Source organism: Enhydra lutris, unplaced genomic scaffold (assembly GCF_002288905.1).
Source record: "Enhydra lutris kenyoni isolate GAN:26980312 unplaced genomic scaffold, ASM228890v2 scaffoldscaffold16, whole genome shotgun sequence".
Classification (NCBI taxonomy): Eukaryota; Metazoa; Chordata; class Mammalia; order Carnivora; family Mustelidae; genus Enhydra; species Enhydra lutris.
The window spans coordinates 34882873-34906994 of record NW_019154100.1 but is presented as its reverse complement, the minus strand read 5'-3'; the positions used below and the strand labels follow the sequence as shown (position 1 = coordinate 34906994).

General features: G+C 44.6%; 1 protein-coding gene across 1 annotated transcript in view; it reads left to right on the top strand.

The window, feature by feature from the left end:
* Positions 1–24122, top strand: part of LOC111147266 (acyloxyacyl hydrolase) — a 162060-nt gene that overhangs the window by 130771 nt on the left and 7167 nt on the right. The window contains exons 16-20 of the mRNA XM_022503203.1: positions 5778–5950; positions 12957–13015; positions 13104–13163; positions 14456–14552; positions 20260–20336. Coding sequence (XP_022358911.1) covers positions 5778–5950; positions 12957–13015; positions 13104–13163; positions 14456–14552; positions 20260–20336 — 466 coding nt within the window. The remainder of the gene's footprint in view (positions 1–5777; positions 5951–12956; positions 13016–13103; positions 13164–14455; positions 14553–20259; positions 20337–24122) is intronic.

Genomic DNA, 24122 nt, shown 5'->3' with positions numbered 1-24122 from the left:
AAGGTCGTGATTGGAAGATAGCTTTTTAATGTCTGGAATTTAAGAAGAAAGGTCACATAGACAAACACAGCTTTCCCCTGTGACTCTACTCTGTTTGGCCAAAGCTAATCCAGCTTCCCCTGGCTTGTCCTATCACTGCCCTCGAAAGTGATGGAATGCCTATGATACAAAAAGAGAAAAATGCCTGGAAATAGGGCAAATTTGAGTGAGCTAGAGCAGCAGAACCTTGAGTAGCCCGGGTGGCCTGGGAAAGGGAGTGGCTTTAAGGGCCTCAAATCATAAATCCTTCCTCTACCCCACAACATGACATGCCACATATACTGACATGGTTCAGTTTTGTTTGTTTGTTTGTTTTATAATGGACCCAGAAATAATTAATTGTGTATTCTTCACCTAATGGAAAGAGCTAGGACCACCCTGCACAGGTTGTCTGTGTTCCCTGGCATCCAAGTTGTTTTGTTTTTTTTTTTTTTTCCTGGCATTTTCTTTCTTTCTTTTTTTTTTTTGGGGGTTTTATTTATTTATTTGACAGAGAGATCACAAGTAGGCAGAGAGGCAGGCAGAGAGAGAGGAGGAAGCAGGCTCCCCGCCGACCAGAGAGCCCGATGCGGGGCTCGATACCAGGACGCCTGGATCATGACCTGAGCCAAAGGCAGAGGCTTTAACCCACTGAGCCACCCAGGCGCCCCTGTTCTGGCATTTTCAATGCCAATGTTTCCGATGTCACCCAGGGCAGCCAATCAGCACTGCATTAAGAGGAAACCAGCAGGGGTGACTAGACGCTGGACATTAAGGATGGCACGTGATGTGATAAGCACTGGGTATTTTATAAGACATGAATCACTGACCTCTACCTCTGAAACCAGTAATATATGTTAATTAATTGAATTTAAATTTTTTTTTAAAAATTTAAAGAAAAAAGAGGAAACCAGCCAACATGCTGATAGGTCACTGGCCCCAAGGAGCCTGCACTGGCAGCAAACACTCCATTCCATCCAATCAAGTGGTAGAAAAACCAGCAGGGAAGGGAATGCACAAAGGAGTTCTTTCTCCCAGCCTCCTCGTGGAGGCAGGGGCAGCCAAGGGAAGGATAAGGAGGTTCCCAAACAGCCAACATGTTCCAGGTCACCCCCACGTTCAGGGACCCAGGATCTCCATGCGTGGGGTAATGTGGGCCCGCTGAGTCCCCAGCCCTCCCCAGTCTGTGTCAAGATGCCTCCTCAAGGCGGGTCGGTGGGAGGTCAGCGATGCTGTTACAGCGGGCTGGCCTGAAGAGAAGGGCTCCCTGCGTTCCTGGCCGCTGAGAGAACTCAAGTGCAAGCTTGAGTGAGGGCTGAGCACTCAGTCGTGACGCCTGTCTGGGCTTCAGCTGTGGTTCTGGGAAATATTTTCCACAGAGGCTGTTTGCCTTCTGGCATCAGCCAGGTGAAATCTGCCTGGAATGGTTGCCAGGGTAATGAGAGAGTCACCGCCGGCCCTGCACCCAAGTCACAAGTCTTATTTTCACGGTCAGACACAATTCATGAGGATAAGGACAGGCTCTGAGCCACCCAGGGGGCGAGAATCTTTCTCTGTGGCCGGCCGCGTACTCCTGACCGGAGAGCCCAGCCCGGGATGCCAGTGCTCCCTCATCATTTCCCTGCCGCCAGCATCACGTGCCCCAGGCTTGCCCTGTGTAAGCTCAGCACCCCCTCACTTCTCCCCTCTCTGAGTGGCCGGTGTGAGCTCACCGGTGTGTGTGGAGGGATGCAGGCTCTGGTGTAGGCAGGTAAGCCTGGGCTCACAAAGCAGACCTGACATGTGGGCTGGAGAGGGTTAGACGCCTCCAGCTCAGTCCGCTCAACTTGCAGCGGACATCAGGGAAGGCCTAAGAGATGTTTCCCAAACCGCTGGGACTCCAAGATACTAGTGCTAACTCTCCTCAGAAACTACCAGAAAAGAAGGAGTGGGCAGATCCAAATGGCATTGACAGTCTTTCAGGGACAGAGTCAGAAGGCACCTATGGATACATCCAGAAGGGGTGACCCACCTCCTGTCACTTAGATCCATTTGCCCTCTTGCCTGAACTAAGAATCAATTTGGGGGTGCCTGCCTAGCTTAATCGGTAGAACGTGCAACCCTTGATCTTGGGGTCATGGCTGAGGTAGTGATCCCAGGGTCCTGGGATGGAGCCCCGCATCAGGCTCTCTGCTTAGCGGGAAGCCTGCTTCCCCCCTCTCTCTGTCTGCCTGCCTCTCTGCCTACTTGAGATCTCTGTCCTAAATAAATAAAATCTTTTAAAAAAATAAAGGTTTTTATCTAACAGCACACATGTGTAAATTATGTAGCTGTGCACAATGGAGCAAAGATGACTGGAGAATGTTCTGCCAGCAACACCAAGGCTTCCATTTTGATTTCACTTAGTAATTAGCCATTTCTGTTATGCTTGCTTCAGTTATGGGTGCTTTTGCAAAGCACAAAGTAGCTCAGAATACTTGTTATCATCAGGGTTGTGTCTCTAGCCAAAAAATAATCATTAAATAGGGAGTTTGGGAGACTTTTCTCCATCTTAACTCATCTTGGCTTTATGTGATTGGAGAGCCATAGCTCAGCATAATTGCCTTGTGCCAAAGCGCTAGTGTATCAGCAGGAAAAGAAAAAAAAAAAGAAGAAGCTGAAGTGCCAAGGCAAAAGTTAATAAGCAGTATGTGCTAGCCTTACCGATGATGGAAGATAAGATATCCATTTCAGCCCTGCTGTGACAGTACACACACACACACACAGAGTGAATATCAAGCTTGGTGACTCTGGGTGGGTCCTCCCGGGCTAAGCAAACCCACAAGGCAGTCTGAGTCCTCTTCACAAACTGGGGTCCTTCTAGCTCCTTCTGCACATATACAAGTTAAGCCAAAGCCAGTACCCAGCCTTCGGCCCTTAGTAGGTAGGCACCCTAATCTCATATCCTTATGAAATCTTTTTATTCAGGTTGGAGAGATTTTTACTCATAAAGTAGTATAATTTTTCCCAAGGTAACAAAAAGCATGAATTTAGCATTCTGTTCTATATGCTGGGGTTTTGTAAAATAGGACATCTTTCTTTACTTTCTTTTTTTTTTTTCCCCAGGGCTGGGTGGGGGAGTTCTACGCAACCCATTAGATAGTATAGAAGTATGGACCCCACCCACAGCTAAGACTTTACTGGCAACCCATCAGCCTGGCTCTGCCTTCTCCTCTTCGTGGGTACATCCTGCTCATCACAAATGAGCCATAGTGTTCTTTGCATCCGTGGTCATCCTGTCACCTCTGGATAGCAGCAATTCAGTGATTTTATTTGGCTAAGTGAAATAGGTGGGGGACAAATAGCATAAAATTACAATGCTTTCTGCTCCTCCCATTAAAGCTTTGGTGGAGTTCAGTTTTTTCCCCCTTTGCTTGAGAAAGAATAAAAATAATAGGAGAATCTGTTTTATTTTTATTATTTTTCTGATTACAAAATAACATCTGTTGTGAAAAGTTCAAATCATACAGGGTGTAGGAAGTGAGTTTCCCCATAATCACTCCCCACCAGCCCTCTACCAGCCTGCTCCAAGCTACCCAATAGAGACAGTTTAATGTATCTGCATCCAGATTTTTTCTATGCAAATTCTAACTTACAGACTGATTAATATTCATTGAAATGAAATAATAGTATGCTTACTGCTCTGTAATTTGTTCTTTTCAATCAACAGTACTTTTTAGCAGTCTTTTCCATGCTAATGCATACAGACTACTTCATTATTTTTAATTTTTTTTATTTTATTGAGGTGAAATTTACATAATATAAAATTAACCATTTTAAAGTGAACAATTCAGTGGCATTTAGTAACTCAGAATGTTGTATAAATATCACCCGTATTAGTTACTTTTTTCTTTTTAGTGGCTGCATAGCCTTCTACCTCTTGAATGTACTAGAATTTATATAACCAGGCTTTTGGCTTTTTCTGACTTTACGCTATTTTACATAATGTTGCGGTGTTGCATTGTTGTATATATATCTTTGCACATTTGTGGAAATGTTACTGTAAATTTTAGGGTCAAAAGTTAAGCCAACTTCAAATGTTGATACTTTTTTTTTTTTTTTTTTTTTTTGAGAGAGAGAGGAGAGCAAGGGCGTGGGGTAGAGGGGGAGAGAAAATCTCAAGCCGACTCCCACTGTGCCCAGAGCCCAACTTCAGGCTCAGTATCATGACCCTGAAATCACGACCTGAGCCAAAATCAAGGGCCAAACACTTAACCAACTGAGCCACCCAGGTGCCCCAAATATTGATACATTTTGAAAAATTGCCTCCAAAATTGCAGCATCAATGTCCATTTAGGAGCCCCCTTTGAAGGGATAACAGTGGAGGGGCACTTGGCAGCCTCAGTGGGTAGAGCACAGGACTCAAGGTTGTAAGTTCGAGCCCCATGTTGGGTATAGAGATTACTTAAAATCTTAAAAAAGAAAAATTAAATTTTTTAAAAAGTGATAATAGTGAACATACCTGGGGGCTTTTTTCTGTCCCTTCCTTCCATTGTCTCTTATGCCTCAGGTCCAGCCTGTGAGTAGTAGACTAACTTTTTCTGGTTTGGAACCTGTATTAAGTTCCCAAAAGCTGCCATAACAAAACACCACACACTGGGTGACTTCAAATAACTCTCACAGTTCCGGAGGCTAGAAGTCCAAAATCAAGGTGTCAGCAGGGCTCTGCTTTTTCTGAGAGGTCCAGGGGGAAAATCGTTTCTTGTCCTTTCTGCCTCCTGTTGTGGGTGGGGGGCATGGGGAGGGCTCCCAGCAATCCTCAGAATTCCTTGGTTTATAGCAACATAATTCCAGTCTCTGCTTTCAGCTTCCCATGACCTTCTTTCCTGTGTGTGAGTCTACATAACACCTCTCCTTCTTGGAAGGACACTTGTTTTTGGATTTAGGGCCATCTCGAATCCAGTATGACCATATCTTTACATTTGCAAAAACCTTATTTCCGAATAAGGTCACATTCTGAGGGAAATTCTTCAACCCACTGTAGGATAATTATGTAAATTTGGAATTTTAAGGACTCAAAATAGAAAACAACTTATTCCATTTAGGTTAACAAAAGGCACTTTACAGAGTAGCTGAAAATCTTAGCGAATTCTACAATGTATTCCCAGGTTAATGCAGGTTAGTATCTTAACTCAAACTTAATGTATTCCTGAATGTGTGTAAGTTCGAATTCAATGTAGAAAGGAAGGATGTAGTATGGATACATAATATGTCATTTTATTTCTCAGTAAAATTGTATTTTCCTAACTGTGATATATGTGAAAAGTTTAAAGATGAAGTTACAGATCTCAAAGGGTCAAAGAATAAGTAACACAAGACTCCTTTTGTTCTATTATCGGTCAGGATAGGTAAGGTCATTGCTGCAGGAACAAACAGCCTCAAATCTTAGTAGCATAAAGCAACAAACATTTACTCTACTACATTGTCACCCAGGGATCACCACGGGACTCTATTCCAGGACTCAGATTAGAGAAGCAGCTGCTATATAGAATGTTGCCCAGACTCATGACAGAGAGCATTGTAGAGGTTCTCATATCAACAAACGTGACACGTGTCACTTCTGCTTACAACTGATAGGCTAGATCAGTCGCATGGCCCACCCAACCACAAGAGAATCAGGCAGCCTAACATATTTTGCAAAAAACACCAATAACTACTACATTGTGTGTGGGTGGGGGTTAATGGATGTGTATGCATTTATCCTTATCTACTAAGATATTTTCTATTTCTTTCACTAACAGGAAAGTTGACCCCGTCCCAGAAATGACCACTCCTGAGAAACTGTACTCCAGTATCATGCAGACTCTGAAGTATCTAAATTCCCACCTGCCAAATGGCAGCCATGTTATTTTATACGGCTTACCAGATGGAACATTTCTCTGGGATAATTTGCACAACAGATATTATCCTCTCGGTATTAGTTGAAGATACTTTTACTCTTTAACAATGTCAGTTTTACATCGTTCAAATATATGTAGTTCAAACCATGTACGAATACACCTAAAGTGCCACCACAGGGCATAGGTCAGAACTGGTGGAAGGCAAGAGCCCTGAGGTACGCTTCTAAAGGTCAGTATCCAAAGATGGTCAGAACCAGATCCAAAGTCAGAAAGGGCAGAAATTTTTAATGTAGAATTAGGACAAACCGAAGGGTAAGAGTTTAATCAGGAAACTCCTTTAAGGAAAAGTGAAACCTAGAATAAGTGGATAGAGCTCAAGTCAGAGAAGGGTTTTTCCAAACTTCAATGGTGAGTGCCCCCTGATGGCCAGAATTCTAAGAAATTCTGTGGACCCTGGTGGCAGTTAAAATTGTACACAACACATCCTCCAATGAGCTTGCTTCCTGCTTCTACACTCTCTTGGAGTCCTTGGCTCTGAAATGCTTCAAAGATCTCCAGAAACTGTCAGGAGCATCTCTAGCATTCGAGATTCTTTCTAAACATTGTAAAAGTGATAGTAATTCACATCAGGAAGGGCTGCCATGCTGATCCTTAAAACAATCCTGTTAATCCAATTAATAGTATTTTTGTTAATTCCATTTTATTGGTGAAAAGCCCAAGGCTCCAAATGTTGCATGACTTATTGTATGTGTAATCTGGGTGTAGTAGGGCTCTCTCTCTGTTTGGGAGAGAATGTCCTTTCAAAAAATATTTATTATGTGCCAGGCACTGTTCTAGGTACTGCGTAACCAAAAGTGAACACAATAATCAAAAATCCCTGCCAACATAGGCTTGTATTGCAGTAGGAGTATGCCAGAGGATGATAAGTATTACTAGATAAATTGAGCAGGGAAGGGGTTAGGAAGTGCTGGCCTCAGGCCTCTCTGACAGGCATCTGCATTGAGGGGCCTGGGTTCCCTCCCCTCAGCCCCATGTCAACAACACGTGTGCCAATCTCATTAAAGAGGCGGCCCCTTCCCTGGAATGGCCATAGCCTCCTCCTTAGACCGATCCCTGCTAAAGTGTTCTGGAGGTCCAAGCAGTTTCCAATGAGTCAGGTGAGCAATTCAAAGGGAAAACCCTGCAACTCCTTCCTCAGGGTTCACCTTGGGGGGTGGGGGTGGCATGCTTTTCCTTGCATTAATAACTTCTCTGTACCTTTCCAGTCTCCTCTTCTCCTCCTCCCGTAGTCTCTGCTTCAGCCAACCCCCACCACCTCCCTCAGAAAGTTTGGCCCTTCCTAACACATGAAAAGAGCAGGTTCCCTTTAACCAGTTCTCAAAGGACTGTGGTGCCTTCACCAGGGGGACAACAGTAAATACCCACATTCTAGGCTTCCCACCAATAAGATGGAAGTCATTTTTCCCCTTAAGTTACTTAGTGCACCACAAATATCATTATTATCCTGGCCAAACACTGTCCAACCTCCCAAGAGGAAAGCATATTCCTTCTGTTCCACAGCTTTGACTGTCACCCTTAGAAATAGTATCATGGTCACACAGAGAGCATGACTCCACTCTAGGTTGCCTTAACACAGGAAGGACAGTCACATGAGCCAAGAATGTCTCTTTGAGCCATTGAGGTTGAAAATTTCAGTTCCCCCAACAAATGTTTTCAGATTCCTAGATTTCTCCCATACTAAGAAATGCTTGGGGAAGGGAAGTTAAGGATAGGACAGAAGAGATGGGCTTCCAGTTTACTCTATCACATCAATGGGGACTGGACTTTGGGTTTTCTGACTTCAAATCCCATTTTCTTTCCATGAACTCTGGTTAGACAACTCCATACTTTCTCTCGGATATGCCACACAATTCACTTGACTCAACCACAGTAGGTAATAATGACACGGTACAATTTGGAAGGGAGGGAAAGAGGGCGACTGGGGAGACTCACCAATCACTTTGCTGGATTCTCTAGGCCAGTAGTTCTCACATCGCCCCTGCTCATTATCACAACTGGAGAAGGGGTGCTACTAACATCCAGTGGGTAGAATCCAGACATGCTCCTAAACATCCTGAATGCACAGGACCACCCCCCACAACAGAGACTATCAGTAGGGCCAAGGTTGATGGATTGGCCTTGTCCTCAAATGCCCTTTCACCAGCCACTAATCAGGCACCAGCATTTCACAGCACAAAAGACGAAGAAGGAAAAGGTAGAATGAGTTTGTTCTATATAAACAGACCTGGTTTGGGGGGGAGGGGTAAGAATCCAATTAGGAACAAAGTCGAAACCATCTAAAATTTGTTTAATGTTTTTGAGTTATTATTCATATCCTAAATTATCCCTGCTGCCTGGTTGCCATGGAAAATAAATTATAAATTCCTCAACGAAGCATCGGTATCCTTCCTAGACAGCCTGGGCAAGTAGGTGGGATTTACCCAGCTTCCTCATTTCTCCCTGGGCTGGCACATAACTCACATAAGATGAGAGACTTGAGGGGAGGGCTGCTGCTCTACATCTCAGCTCTGCTCCCGCTTCAAATCCAGCCTCTGGACCTTCGTTCCCATCCGACGTAGGCCAGGGTAGAACAGGTTAAGCCAGACCAGTCTCAGGGTTTGGCTGCTCTGCCTAGGTTAGAGTAGGTCTTGTCTTAAGCAATAGCCAAACGCAGAGTCTGATTCCCAGGGCACTGTGTGAAGGATTGTGTAAGCAAATAAGCAGGGTTTTCCATTTATTTCTGTCTTTGAGCCTAGAAACATGGTGACCATGCATTTTAGACTTGACTTTAGCCACCCATTAAGGATTAAGGAAGAGGTCAGGAAGCAGAAAGAGCCAAACAGAACTCCTGGGTCAGTGATACATTTTCTGTTGCCTCAGTAGGACAGGTAGAAGCTCACCTAAAAAAAGGTTAAATGCTGTAACGTCGCATCAGCAGGTAGTGGAGGCCCAGGGCAAGAACAATTTCCTAGCTCCCTCCTGCCAAGAAGGAGGGGGTAATAAATCCCTCCTGGCATCTCTTAGCCATGTTTGAGTTACTACCCAATCCAAGTCTGGCTGCCAAGGACTGCAACAGCCCCACAGTCTCTACCAGTAATTAAAATTCCTAGCGAGAATGTATAGTGTTTTTGAGGAATTACCAGAAAGTAAGTCTCACACATTAGGATTCTACTTACATAGATCTTTTCAAGCTTGACCAGGGATAAGTGCTCTCAGACACAGTCTATGAGAAAGGCAAACTTTTTTTTTAATTAACATATAATGTATTATTTGCCCCAGGATATAGGTCTGTGAATCATCAGTCTTACACAATTCACAGTGCTTACCATAGCACATACCCTCCTCAGTGTCCATTACCCAGCCATCCTATCCCTCCCTCCCTCCCCACCCCTCCATCAACTCTCAGTTTGTTTTCTGAGATTAAGAGTGTCTTACGGTTTGTCTCCCTCCCCGGTCCCCTTTTCCCATTTTTCCCTCCCTTCCTGCCATGACCCCCCACCCTGCCTTTCAAATTCCTCATATCACAGAGGTCATATGATAATTATCTTTCTCTGTTGACTTATTTTGCTTAGCATAATACCCTCTTGTTCCATCCACGTCCTTGCAAATGGCAAGATTTTGGTTTTCGATGACTGCATAGTATTCCTATATATATATACATACCACATCTTCTTTATCCATTCATCTGTTGATGGACATCTAGGCTCTTTCCATAGTTTGGCTATTGTGGACATTGCTGCTATAAACATTCAGGTGCACAGAAAGTCAATCTTTCCATAAATATGTCTGAGAGACCTATTATGTGCTTTGGGGGTAAAGTTGATACTAAAATGGTGTCCTTGTCCTCAAACAAGAGAGAAAAGATAATTCCACTGGGGAAAATACTGTATAGATCCTATCAGTGAAATCACCTTGTGCCACTAAGATTGGCACAAGCCATGGGCATTCTGGGAACTACCTGAAGTTCCCAGAAGACTACGGTCAAAAAGTCCAGGATTGCTGCCACAAATAAGTCTGCATGTAGACCTTCCTTGAAAGGCCTCTGCCACAGAACATCAACAACTTAATTTTTCCCCAATTACTCTTAAACTTGAAACCTAATATATTTTAAAGTACCTCGCAGCATACCTTATTTTATTACTGGCTTACCTCCTGTCTGAGTTCATGTGGTTTTACTAAGGCTTTATAATTTCATATGGTATTTCATGGAGGCTGATCTTTGTTGGTACTAAGCTTTTATCTGAGTTGCAATCCCACCAGCGTTAAGTAAATGCCAAAGACTTTGCCCTAAAGAACTAAAAAAGACTGAGACGTGAGCTGCTACTATAGCTAGTTGGGGAAGAATATGCCCTCTAATCTTCAAGGGGAAATATGGTGGCCACTGGGCCAGCCCACTGGCTCCCCACTCCTTGTGCCTGTGCATGCGCATGAGTGCGCACGTGCGTGCACACACACACACACACACACACACACACACACACACACACTTATAGTGCCTCAGCCCTCATAATTCCAGTCCTGTTGCCCCTGTCCTGGGCAATTTTTGACCAGCTTTTCTTCACCAGATTCATTTTCTGACCAGAATGTGACAGACACTGCTTCTTTATAGGTACAACATGTAGGTGAGCTCAATCTTTATACCAAGGCTCCTCGATATGCAAGAATACCATTGAAAAGTAATAACTGAAAGGAAAGCGTGAATAACCAACTGACAGTACCAATAGGTGGAGAAAAGCATAAGAATTATTTTCCCTCCTCCCTTTCTTTAAACTATAAGCCCAGCTGACCTTCCACATGGCCAACTCCAGAGTCACCCTACCTTCCATAGCAGAAATCCCGGAGAGAAGGGAAACCAACTCATTATACATTTCCCAGTTCCCTACCAACGGCAGCTAACATGCCCTTATCCTATTCAACAGACCTATCTACTCAACTAAGAATTTTTCCTATAACAACCTTGTCTAATTAGAGCTAGTGCCAGATGAGCAAGAAGATGGGGGGAAAGGGACAGGAATGGAGAGAAGGCTCAGAAGGAGGACACACCTTGTGGTCTAATCCTAAGGTGTGCTGGGACCTCAGCAGTAGGACAGCAGGGAGAGAGGAGTAGGCCAGGATAGACAAGGCTATGGCTGGACTTAGTCCTTAGATGGGAGCCCGCAGATGAATCCCCAGTATCCAGTAGCAGGACAAACTCTGGTCCCTCTGGATCGCAGAGCAATCCAGCCTTGCTGGTGGGAAGGGAGAGTACAAGAGTGTTCCTTATAGTCAGGCCTTAGGTGACACCACACACAGGTTAAAAAGACTTCAGCCACTGGGCAAGGGAAAGAGAGAGAGGCCAGTTCTCAGGGAGAGGGGAGTCATCAGGCCCAAGCATGTCTACAGGGCTCCAGCCAAGCTACCTAAGGTTAATTACAAGGCCGCAGCCCAACAAGAACAAACACAACAAAACAAGATGGCAGAGGGAAAGTTGCAGCTCAGGGGCAGTGCCAACAGAGGCAAGAGCCAAGTCATTGGGACACAGGATGGAGGATGGGAATGCAGGTAGGGGGTGTTAGTCACTGCAGCTGGCTAGGCTGAGACAGACAGGGACACATACAGAAAGGTAAATTACAAAACACACACACACATGCACACATGTGCACATATCCAAGAGAGGGAAAGAAGCCCAGTGGTGGAAAGCAGGATCTTGGAGAAAGATGAGAGCTCAAGGCTTCATGTTGAGCATAAAATGAAAGCAAAGACAGAAGCCAGTGGCTTGGGATTCATCCAAAATACAAAGATGCAGACACCTTTGAGAACAGAGGAGGCCTGGTGTGTCATTGTGACTTTAATGGCGATAATAACCCTGTGGTTTTCCAGGCTTGGGATGCACTCACCCACACAGAGAGAGAATACATATTTCCTCTATGACAAGAAAATTGAATCTATCTTTCAGTCTAACTGATCTGAGGTATAAGTGAAAAATAAGACTGTGTTCTATCACCTTCAATCTTTCCTTTCACTCCAAGATAGGTCCTATTATTTTCCTTTATTTTTTCAAGTGTGAGAGAAGTGTTAATGGATAAGACATCAGTAATTCACCCCTGAGATTTGGGAGGGCCTGGGTTTTGTGTCTCAGCCACACCATGAAAGTCAGATCGCCCCCAGGGGTAGATAGGCTGGGAGGTGAGGGAAGTGGGGAGGTGTGTGAAAAGAGAGAGGAAATAACCCCCACAGATTCTGGGTCTACAATTGATGTTTGGAAATACTCTGGATGAACTCACATATGGTGCTTAACACTTATATTCTTTTTTTTTTTTCAAGTTTTATTTTATTTTTGTAGTCATCTCTATGCCCAGTGTTGGGCTCAAACTCACAACCCTGAGATCAAGAGTAGCAAGCTCTTCCAGCTGTGCAAGCTGGGTGCCCCCACCTTTATTCTTCTGTACCTCTTAACCTAAACCAAAAAATAAATTAGAGCTAGTAATTAGGGCCCAAATAAGATATGCACTGGGCTGTGAAGGGATAGGACGGGTTGTCCTCTCCCATCCAACAGCCACCCATGCACGTTTGGAGGCTTTCAGTCTACCAAACGTCAGGGAAGTGCATGGTCAGAACTTCAGACACCCAGAATGTCCCAGCAGGTCCTCATCATGGGATAACTGGGCAGATCTGAGTATTGCATAAAGTCACAAAGGAGGGTTTGGTCAACGACCACCTTGAATGCTCTTCATACCCCGTAGGAACTTGGCATGTCATACCATTGCCAGGACAGAGCCACTGCTCTGCAAGTCCTTTGTTAGCGGTGTTCCAGTCTGTATGGGGCCTTTGTATCCTTCTACCTGGGCTCCAGATAGGGGCAGAAGCTCTTAGGGCGCCTCCCCAGCTCGGTCTGATTTCTAGGGCACTCAGGCCTTCTTCAAGAGGAATAGCTGAATGAAAACTCAGGGCAGATCCCTGGAACTGCCACCCTTCTCAGGAAAGGCAGGGTCACCCACAAGTGTCCCTAGTTGGCTGCTAGATCTGAACAAGTACAACATACCAGTTCTTTGTGTCTTCCAGGCCAGCTCAATAAGGATGTGACCTATGCACATTTCTACTCCTTCCTGAACTGTCTCCAGGTGAGCCCACAATGACTTGTTCCAAGGCCGCATTCCCTGCTACTGGCCTGGTTCCTCTGTAATCAAAGCCGTGTTTTCTTACTCTCAGGTCAGCCCCTGCCACAGCTGGATGTCCTCCAACAAGACGCTCCGAACTCTCACTTCAGAGGTGGGACTCTAACAGCGCCTCTGATACCATCCTTGATTGTTCTTTCTTGTGTTTACTGCAGCATTTCCACGGGGGAGGGGATCTGGGCAGGGCAAGGGCCTCCAAGCTAATGAATAAAAACATCCAACTGCCAGTGTGTTTGAGAAGCCAAGAGCATGTGGGCTGCCCTGTCCCTCTTTCTGCCATGCTCTGGGTCTGTGGCTCTGACTGTCTCTCAGTCGCTGTCTCTGTGTTGTGCCTTTCTCTCTTGTACACACACATATATAGACACACGTATACCCTATTTAAAGCTGGTCCTAGGCATATTTGTAGACAGAGGAGTGAGCAAGGTTAGGCGCACAGACGACCAGTATTCCCCTCAAGGTACATGAGGACCAGGTGCTCTGTAACCTTCCTCTCTTCTCTGAGGGGATCCATGGTCCATGTACTTATTTCATGGATGGTGGGTAATCTCTTTGTAAGAGACCTATTGATTTTTTTTTTTTTTTACAGAAGAAATATATTTCAATTAAAAAAAAAAAAACTTAGGGAATATAAAAAACCTGAGACACAAAGAATAATAACAAAAATTACCACAAATCCCATCACCCAAGTCAATATGTATGCACGTCTTTCCTATATTACTTTCATAGATATTTGGGGGATTTTTGCCTACACAGTATCAGAGTACACATATTGTTTTGTGCCTTCCAATGTTCATAAGTGATTCCTCCACATCATGATTTTGTAATCATTTTAAAGCATACAGCATATGAATGTACCACAATTTATTTCACCACTTAGTGTTGGACAGATAGGTTGTTTCCAGTTTTTCGTGATGAAAAATAGCACTACGATGAACCTTTTTGTACGCCGATCTATATTTCTTTCTATACTGTGTCTATTTCCTTTAGACACATTCTTAGAAAAATTATTGGGTCAAAGGGCAAGCCACGTTTAAGGGTTTGATCCCATTTCCAAATTGCTCTCTGGAAAGGCAAAACAAATTGACATTCTCAGTCACCTCTCCCATGGCAATATTCTATATTATCATGATTATCCATCTTTTATTTGCCAATCCCATGGGAAAGAAGGGTTATCTTATTTCTTTAATTTTCACTGATTGATTCCTAATGAATGTTAACAGTTTTGTATGTTCATTAGCTGTTTGTGCATGACTAGAATTTCACAGGCAGCATCCCTCTGCTGATGGCTCCAAGAGAGGGTGGGGACTATCCATTTCTTTGTTCTGCCTGAATTGTCTCACTAAAGTCTAGGTTTCACGGAATTCTCCCTGTTTCTTTTGTATTCAGAGAGCAAAACAACTCTCCAATACACTGAAAAAAATTGCAGCCAGCCAGAAATTTACGAACTTCGATCTTCTCTATGTGGATTTTGACTTCCAAGAAGGTAAGTTTTGCTTGGAGTCGGTACTGACACAAGACAGAAGTAGCCACCACAATTTAGAGCCTGACTGAGCAAAACCTTTATAAGCCAACGGGCAGTGGATTGGCCAGCGTGATTCCCACACATTCGGGCACACTCACAGCTCCGAGTACTGAAGAAAGATCGAATGTGAGGCCCTTTCAGGGAGGAGGGAAGCTTACCATCACCTCATTACACCATCCGTTTGGAATCCCTGAACCCACAGAGCCAGTGACCAGTTGGAGATAGCTCTGGGCCGGGAGCCAGCAGATCAATGGAATCACCTAGATCATTCTTGCCAGTTTACCAATGCTCTGCTTACCTGTGGGCTAAAGATGAGTGTGTCAGGAATGAGGGATAAGGCAGTGCCTCCCCTGTGTGGACACGGAATGACCTTGGGACTCAGCTGCAGTGTAGATTCCCAGCCCCCACACATGATGTAACTTATCAGAGCCTTTAAGGAAGGGATCTTGGATTTGCCGGAGGCAAAGTGTGTCCACTCTCCCAGCTCTCTGGAGAGAACACCGCTCTTTCTTTTCTAGCATTCTGTCAGAATATGGGGGTCATTGAGGAGTGGCCACACAAAAATGGGTGTGATTATCAGAGCTACTGATTTATCCTTTAGGTCTTAACTCTGGAAAATTGTTATTTATTGACTTTAATCCTCCCAGCCTCATTTTCATGGCTCAGCACTTGTTATACAAGAGAAAAGCCTCCTGTTGATTGACTGCCAGATGAGATGATGCTAATGGAAAGCTTTACAGTGTATGCAAATGATGGAAGAGGTCTCATCCAGAGTTTATCATCTCTCTCTCCCTGCCACCAACATCCCCAGCCCCAGCAACTGGAATGAAGCAGATGGCCATCATGAATTATCAAATTTTACATTAGCTGACACGTATTGCATTGCATACCCTTGTACTTCAATCCTGAACAGCCTTTCAACAGGACTGATCTCCCTTAACTAGATTTCCTGCCTAGGTGATACATAATTGTCTCCTGGGGAGAGATGTTTTGATAAATAACCTCTCATTAAAATGCAGAGCTAAAGACTCATTAATGAATTCCTGGTGTAAACAAATGCACCACCAAGTGATCTTTGACGATCATCAACCTTGAATATAGATAAAGTTATTAAAAATATAATAAAGCCGAACATTCACATGGGACTTTTCCGAAGTAAACCCTAGCTCTGTCGTTTATTGTCTCTGGGAATGTAGGCAATTCCCTGAACATGTCTAAACGCTCCTTTCCAAATCTGGAAATGGGGCTACCATATCTACATAACAAATCTTTGTGATGACTATATGGAAAAAAATGTGTAATTCTCCTAAAGGCTCTGCCCGGTTCATAGCAGGTGCCCAGGAAGGAATAAGGTCCCCTCACACCCTTGTTGCTCAACATGTGGCTTAGGGCAGGCAGCGTCCCCCCACCCCCCTGATCTGGGGGCATTATAAATGCAGACCCCAGGCCCCACCCCTAATTAGGGCCTACCTAATTGAAATTTGCATTTTAACATAATCCACAGATGACCCGTATGCACGTTACAATTTAATAAATGGGGCTCTGTAATGCTCCAAGGTTAAGGATTTAGTCATCTGAGTTTTACTAAGTCTTACCATGTTCTGTGTAGGTGCTGGGAATATCGCCATCAAAAAAAAACAAAACAGCCCTTATCCTCACGAAGGATAGGGGAGAAGAGCTTCACCCTTGACCCAGTGCTACCCACTTCCCACTGATGACCTCACAGGCGTGAAGTAGAGGCTCATCGGCCCCTTCTTGTCCTCACAGCAACAGTAAATGCAGGATAAAAGCTAAAAGTTCAGTGAAATGGAACATTCTAAACCAAATGGCGGTGGGTCATCTTACAGAGAAGCCTCCTCCATATTTGTCCTTACTTGGCAACAATCATCAGCAGGTCAGGGACTTTCCTGAGAGACCTTTATTAAAAATCAATCCTGAAGATCCAGGTTGGTAGAGGGCCTTCTTTGCCTTCTCCATATGAAGTTAGGGGCACTGCTCCAGGGAAGACATCCAGGGCCAGCGGGAGGGAGCCTACAGGCAGAGGAGGTGGCGGCCCATGATCTGCCCCCCTTGAACAGCCAGTACAGAGGAGGCTCATTCACTCCCAGATCCAGCTCCGTGGGTAACCGCCATCCCTGTGAAGCACATGACCCCAGAAATCATGGCGGTACAATGTGCTGTTGTAGAAAGAGCCCAGCATTCCAGCACCAGAGAGAAATGTGCCCCAATCCCAGCTCAGACACAGAGTGACTGCGTAACCTTGAGTAGTTAAATAATCACTCTGCTTTGCTCTCTTTTGTGTAGGATAACAATAAACCAGGGAGCAGGTGGGCGGGGGGGGGGTAATCCCCAGGGCTGTGTGAGGATTGAAACAACACTTCAATGTAGCGAGAACCCTGTTAGTTGATGTCCTCCCACCACCGCTTTCATCCGTATGTGCTCGACTACGTTCTTTTAGGGCTTATTATAGAAGAATAAATGTTGATTCTCTTCCGATGTCCAACCCACCTCCCATGACCGATCATACCTGTGGATGACTTAGGTTACCAGGCATAAAAACCGCATAGCCACTTAGGAAACCTGTAGTCTTTTTTTTTTTTTTTTAAAGATTTTTACTTATTTATTTGTCAGAGAGAGAAAGAGAGAGGCAGAACACAAGCAGGGGGAGCGGCAGGCAAAAGGAGAAGCAGGCTCTCCACTGAGCAAGGAGCTCCATGCGGGGCTTGATCCCAGGACCCTGGGATCATGAGCTGAGCCAAAGCAGATGCTTAACCTGCTGAACCACCCAGTCGCCCCTGAAACCTGCAGTCTTCAGGTCACATGGAAATCTCCCCTCTCATTTCAGTGCTGTATTTGAGCTGACGACCGCCTCACAAACATCCCCATTTTTCATAGCAATTGGCCTGTTCCACCCTCTGTGACCAAGCAAACTGCCGCTGAGGGCCGCTGTCCCTTGAGGGTACGCATGAGCCTATCTGTTCTCCCCTCTGACAGCGTCAGTCCCACAGTGAAGGGCTATTGCTCATCTCCAAAGATTCTTTTTTGTCTCTTGCTGACTCATCCTCTAACTGGTTATGAGCTAAACAGAGGCAGCAATCTTTCCTCCCTTCAGGAAACCCCAGCTGGAGCAGGTGATATCCTTTTCTCTTTTTCTGTACCGCACCTCCCAAACAGAGGAAGGAAAGTGCCACTTGGCTGACAAGGCCATTTTTACACTGACAGTTTAAATATACCAGCTGCCCTCAGTTTCCAAGACAACTCAATTGGAGTAAACTTGGTTCTTAGTTCTCCCCACGTGTTTGTTTGTAAAACAGCCAATGACTTCTGGTGCTGACCGGAATTCAGATTTCTTGTTTTAAGTATCTGCTAGTGTTGCTGTTCATCCAGGAGCTTCTGAGTGCTTATGACTCTTCTTCAGTGGCTTCTATTGAAAAGCTGGTCATTCGAAGAGCTGCCTTGACTTTACAGATATAGAAAATATGTCATGCATCAAATCCCAAGAGATCATTCGTGATTATTCAAGAAGTTTAATTCAGGTCTTCTGAAGAAACAGGAATTCATTTACCTATTTTTTTAAAGATTTTTATTCATTTATTTGACAAAGAGATAACATAAGTAGGCGGAGAGAGAGGGAGAAGCAGGCTGTCTGCAGCAGGGAGCCCAATGTGGGACTTGATCCCAGGACCCTAGGATCATGACTTGAGCTGAAGGCAGCTGGTTAACTGACTGAGGCACCCAGGTGCCCCATTTACCTATTTTTAATTGTGGTCCCAGGCAGGAAGAAAACAGACCAACTTACCATGCTGCCCCTGCTTGGATCTCCTCCTCTAAAATCAGTCAGAGGGCGCCTGGGTGGCTCAGTCAGTTAAGCATCTGCCTTTGGCTCAGGTCATGATCCCAGGGTCCTGGGATCAAGTCCCATGTGGGGCTCCCTGCTCAGTGGGGAGTCTTGCTTCTCCCTCTGCCTCTGCCCCTCCTCCTCCCTCAATGCTCTCTCTTTCTCTCTCAAATAAATAAATAAAATCTTTTTTAAAGTTAAATAAATAAAACCAATCAGAGAAGAAATAGAGTTCAGTGGTATTGCATTTATTCTAAGAAAGCAAAATTTCCCCCTAAGATCAACAAATATAAAAGGGTCACTCTGTCTAGCACTGGTCACAGTACAGATATAGATAAAACCTTAAACTCTTGCCTGTGAGTTTCTGATTCTCTCTTTAAGTGTTATAATACTGATGTCTACAGATTTGCAATGATGGGTAACCCTCACAGACACAATAATCGTGTTGGAAAATGATGTTTTTCACTCTGAATAGACTGATTGTAGCCTTGGTAACCTGCGGCATTTCTTTTAATGCCTGTTGGATTATTCTCTACGATAAGCCAGTTCTTCTAAAGACTGGACTCCTTTGTAGTGAGGAGGGATAGGGACTTGTGCAGTAGCAGAAACATGTTTCCTGGCAGGAAGGAATATGTTATCACTGACTCCCAATAACAGCCGGACGCAAAATATGGAGGAGTGAGTCGGTGGTGGCCATTTTGCAGGAGAGGAAGCCAATAGGAATTGGTGGTCCTGTGTGTAGGACTTAAGACCACCAGCAGGATTTTTTTTTTTCTGAGCGCTGGGAAGGGCAGCAGTATTTGCAGCCCCTCAGGGAACAGGGATTGGGTAGCAAGCAGGGGTAGCATGCTGCGATAGTAGGGCTAATTACAAAAGCAGCATGGTGCTGATTCAGCTCTGGGACAGCCTTCACTTGCACAGTCAAAGCTTCTGGTAGAATTTCCATTCCTTCCTTTGGGGCATGATGCGGGGAACGAAGAGGGCACACATTCCTGCTCTTGAGTCTTCATGGGATGAAGAGGGAAGAGCTAGAAAAATTGCAGCCACGCCTGCTCCCCTCTCTGAGCGCCAAGGAAGTGAGGGCGGGGTGACGCTGGGAGCAGCCAGCTTCAAATCTCTCTCTCTGGAGGCTCTCTAGGGATTTCAAAATTTCCTTGAGGAGTTCTTCCTGACCGTATAATATCACGATAGAGAGTTCCTGGTGGCGTTGCCTTGGAGCATCTGACAGTCTTGGTCTCTTAATCCTGTTTGAAGGGCAGTTTTATTGCGTTTTGACACTTTGGGGCTCACAATATTTCCTCAGTAGCTATACTCACTCTAAATGTGATGTTGAGATCATTTCATGTAATTGTATTTCTGAGAAACTGTATGATTTTTAATGGTGACGGCTTGACATATGCAAGCAGTATCTGGGAATGGCAGCCCACCTAAAGAGATGTTAACAAAATGTTTAATTTTCCCCCTTCTCTTGCGATACTCTCCCACTGAGAAATGAGATGAATTTACATTGGTGTTGAATATTTCAGAGCTCACCTTTTCCCACCGCCCTCCTCCCTGCACAAACCACATTCACCCAACACCCTCACACATTTTCCTCCTGAGTTAGAAAATTTAAAAAGAGAGAGAGAGAGAGACCATACAACGGGAAGGTCATTTCTGTTGAGAAAGCCTCCGGCCAGAGATAACAGCCCAGAGCAGCCACGACTGAGTAAGCATCAGCCAGGCAGGCCATGGGAAACTCTGACATTTTCCATGTGGTCCTTGCTCTCCGGCACTGACCGTCACTTAGAGAAGCGGGTCGCTAACCCTCTGGTTGTGTGTGCCCTGCAGTCACAGAGGAGTGGCGGAAGCGAGGCGGGCAGCCCTGGCAGCTCATTGAACCGGTCGATGGATTCCACCCCAATGAGGTAAGTGCGGTCACATGGCAGTTGCTGAAGGCTATTAGGTTCCTTGTAAAATATAGTCAGGAGTCCATATGTTTGTCTTTATGCCCTTTTATTCCAGAGAGATGTACTCACGTGTCAAAGATAGACGATTCAGTTAAAACAAACTGAAAATCAGAATAAAAGGCAAGTGAGATCGAAATGATGCCTGGCTTCCTGCATTTCCTGTCATGTGTGCGGGGCAGTCCTCACAGCCGCTGGCATACATCATAGCCTCCATAAAAAATAATAATAATATATCAAATACTCAAAAAAAAAATCACAAAGACTCCTGGAAGCGAGACCTATGAGAAATTTCTTCTATGGATCTTTCCAGAAAGGATACTGGATGAGAGAAAAACAGTGTCCATAGCAATATCCTGCAGTAAGAGCTGTTTCTTAACTAAGATTCCAAGGTTCAGTTCTGGAAAGTAGTTCTAATCTGGCCTCCTCACAGAGCTAGAGGAGCTGGTGCGTAGGACTCTGTCCCTTCCAATGCTCACCCCACTCATTATCCCAACTTCAACCAGAGAAGCTCTACTTTTATCTGTCATATATACTGGACCTGCTTGTGATATTTCTTCATTTATGAAGAAAGAAAGAAAGAGAGGGAAGGAAGGAAGGAAGGAAGGAAGAAAGAAAGAAAGAAAGAAAGAAAGAAAGAAAGAAAGAAAGAAAGAAAGAAAGAAAGAAAGAAAGAAAGAAAGAAAGGAAAAGAGGAAAAAGAAAAGGAAGGAAGGAAGGAAGGAAGAAAGAAGTAAGTATGGGATTAGTCCTGCCACTTTTCAAATTTTGAAAAGCTGGCAATCCTTTGTGACTCTAGCCTTTCTTGCCTAGTTTTAGCAAGGATGGCGTGGCCGTGATAAGGGTCTAAACCAGAGAAGCAGTCCTGGTGTACTCTCCCGGTAGCCTTGGTCTCAGTGGTCAGCCAGGCCACAGGGAGGGCTGACCATCCCCTTGGGAGCCTGAATGGAATGACAGCCTAACTTCCTTCAAGCTGCAGGCTCGCAGAGTGCCCAGGCAGGGCTAAGAACTGTCTCAGAGGAAACAAAAAAGAGAATGCCACTCTGTCTACAAATGAATAAACAGTGCAGTCCCATAAATGCTGGGTAAATTGGAAGTGAGCATCAAATGCCCATTTCCCACTTTAAACAACTGAGAAAATAAATCTAGGAAATGTACCTCAGAATATCTAACTTCCCTGTGTATCGTGTGGATGAATTGATCCAACAGAATTATTGGCTAGAAGCTGGTTAAATATTAGAGTCTGCTCCCCATAGAATGATGACTTTTGTCTTAGGATGATTTTTAATATGGAGACCTTCTTTCTGGCAATAATTAGGCATTGGTTCTTGTCATTCCTGCATATCACAGAGTTTTACTTTTCTCATTCTAGAGAGAATTGTAGATATGAAGAAATGTCAGAGAAGGAGTTAATTAGAACAAACTAAGAAGGAGAAGGTCAAAAATGGCTTTATTTTTATCCTTTGGGACATACTTGTCTGATCCATCAAAAGACCATCCTGTCCCTGACACTTAAAATAATATTAGGGTTCAAAGTCTGTCACATTAGGGCTCTATCTTGCACTGAAACAGCTTTGCCTATAACTGATCGTTTAGAACAGGGTCAAAAGCTGAAAATTGGGGCAGAGGTGGGAGGGGTGGCACCAGGCTAGCTCAGTCGGATAGAAGATGCGACTCTTGATCTCAAGGTCATGAGTTCAAGTCCCACATAGGGCGTAGAGCCTACTTTTAATTAATTAATTAGTTAATTAATTAAAAAATAAAAAAGCAGAAAATCAGTGTGTGCCATAATCACACATTACTCCTGAGAGATTTGTTCCTGTACTGGTGGTCCACGATGGCAGGCTGAAGCCACATTCCAAAGTGAGCGACGGTGGGTAGCCATGCATAAAACCTGCCTGTTTATCGTATATTGAGCCAAAGAGTGCAGACTGCAACTTGCCATGCAAAAGTGTTTAATGAGTGCCTAACACAGTGAGAATTCAAGAGTCAACAGGAAGCTGCCCCTGACATCTAAGGAGATGGTAGTCTAGAGGCGAAGAATGACAAGTGAACAGACAATTAAATACAGTGTGGTCGACGCCTCCAGTCACATGAGCACCAGGCTAGGGGAGCATTCTGCGGGGTGGGATGGGAGAGAGCAGAGTTTGGAAAAGTTTTCAGAGGACCTCACTCGGAGCTAAGAGCAGGAGCTAGTCAAGTGCAGGGGAAGAGGGAGGGGCTGCACAACGTGTTCTGATCAGAGCAAACTGCATGGGCCAAGACCTATATGCAAATAAAATAAATAAATCAAAAAAGCCAGCAGGGCATGTTGGAGGAAATGAAAGTGCTGCAGTATGGCTGGGTCATAGAGTATGGGCGTGGGGTTGAGAGAGAGCAACCAAGCACACTTACTCAGGGACCAGATCACATAAGGTCTGTAGGGGGGTTGACCTTTTTCCTGTGGGAAAGGAGGAGCCACTGAAGGTTTTCATGCAGGAAAGAAAAATAACCAGACTTGTGGTAGCAACTGTAGAATAGTGTGGTGGGGCCCATCCTAGAGACAGGGAGACGGTCTGGAGGGTGCTTCTGTGTGTGAGAGGTGGTGGCCCAGGGGAGTGGGGAGAAAGAGGAAGGTGTGCACTGGCTGGTTTCCCACAGTTGAATCAACAGAACATGGCCATTTACTGGACGTGAGCATGGAAGAGAACGAGATGCTAAGCATGACATGGGAACCTGGAGAGATGATTCTGTTGCTCGCTGAGGTGAAGAACACAGAGGGCAGGGTGATTTGAGGAGGAGTTTGGTGCATGTTGGATTAAAGGAGCCTATAGGACATCCAAAATGGGGGGTGTCGTTTTAGCAGAGAATATACAAGCTTAGAGCTCAGGAAGGGGTCTAGGAGGAAGCTACAGATGTGAGCCGCTGAGCACATTGTGACTTAAAGCCTTGAAGAGGAGCCTCTCGGCCTACCCGCAAAGTCCCTTCCGGATGATGCCCCTTACAGCAGAGGCAGCACTGATGGCTCCTTTTAGAACCTTAGGTTATTATTTAAAAACTAATAACTTAAAACTGCCACACACGTATGTACTCACACATACACACACACACACATAAGCAAATGATCCACAAAATATAGGGAGCTATGGGAGTCCACATCTTTTCCAGATGGGCAAGGTTGGTCTAAGGGCCTCACATTAATGGCATGGACATAATACCAACAAAAGGAGTAGACTCCGGCCACATTCACATGTCTGCCCACCAAGTCCTGTACATCTCAGCAAAAACAGTTGGTGCTGGCCTATAACCACCAAGGAGGGAGCAAACTTTATCCTGTTGGCCAATTTTTTTTTTTTCCTAAAACCCTACAAGAGAAGTACTAGAAGTGTGATTCAATTGCTCCAATTTTCTTAGGAAGGCAAGTTTAAGTATAAACATGAGTTGTGTTGAACAGTTCAAATTTATGATTGATACACTAAAATATTTTGACCAAATTGTATCGACCATCTAAACCCTTTGCTTATATTTTAATGGAAAATAACCAGGCATAGAAAAAAATCTTAGTACAGACTGACAACTGTGTTACCTTTTCATCTCAATGCCCAAATGTAGAACCAGAATTTTAAGAAGTATCTTCTTCAGTAGGAGAGGGGAAAGTAGGTTATAATGCTGGACTTGACAGTTGATGGGATTTGGTGGGTGGGAAGGAGATGACTCACAGGACTGGGCATCTGGAGGAACAGAAGTGAAAAATACCAAGGCAAGGAA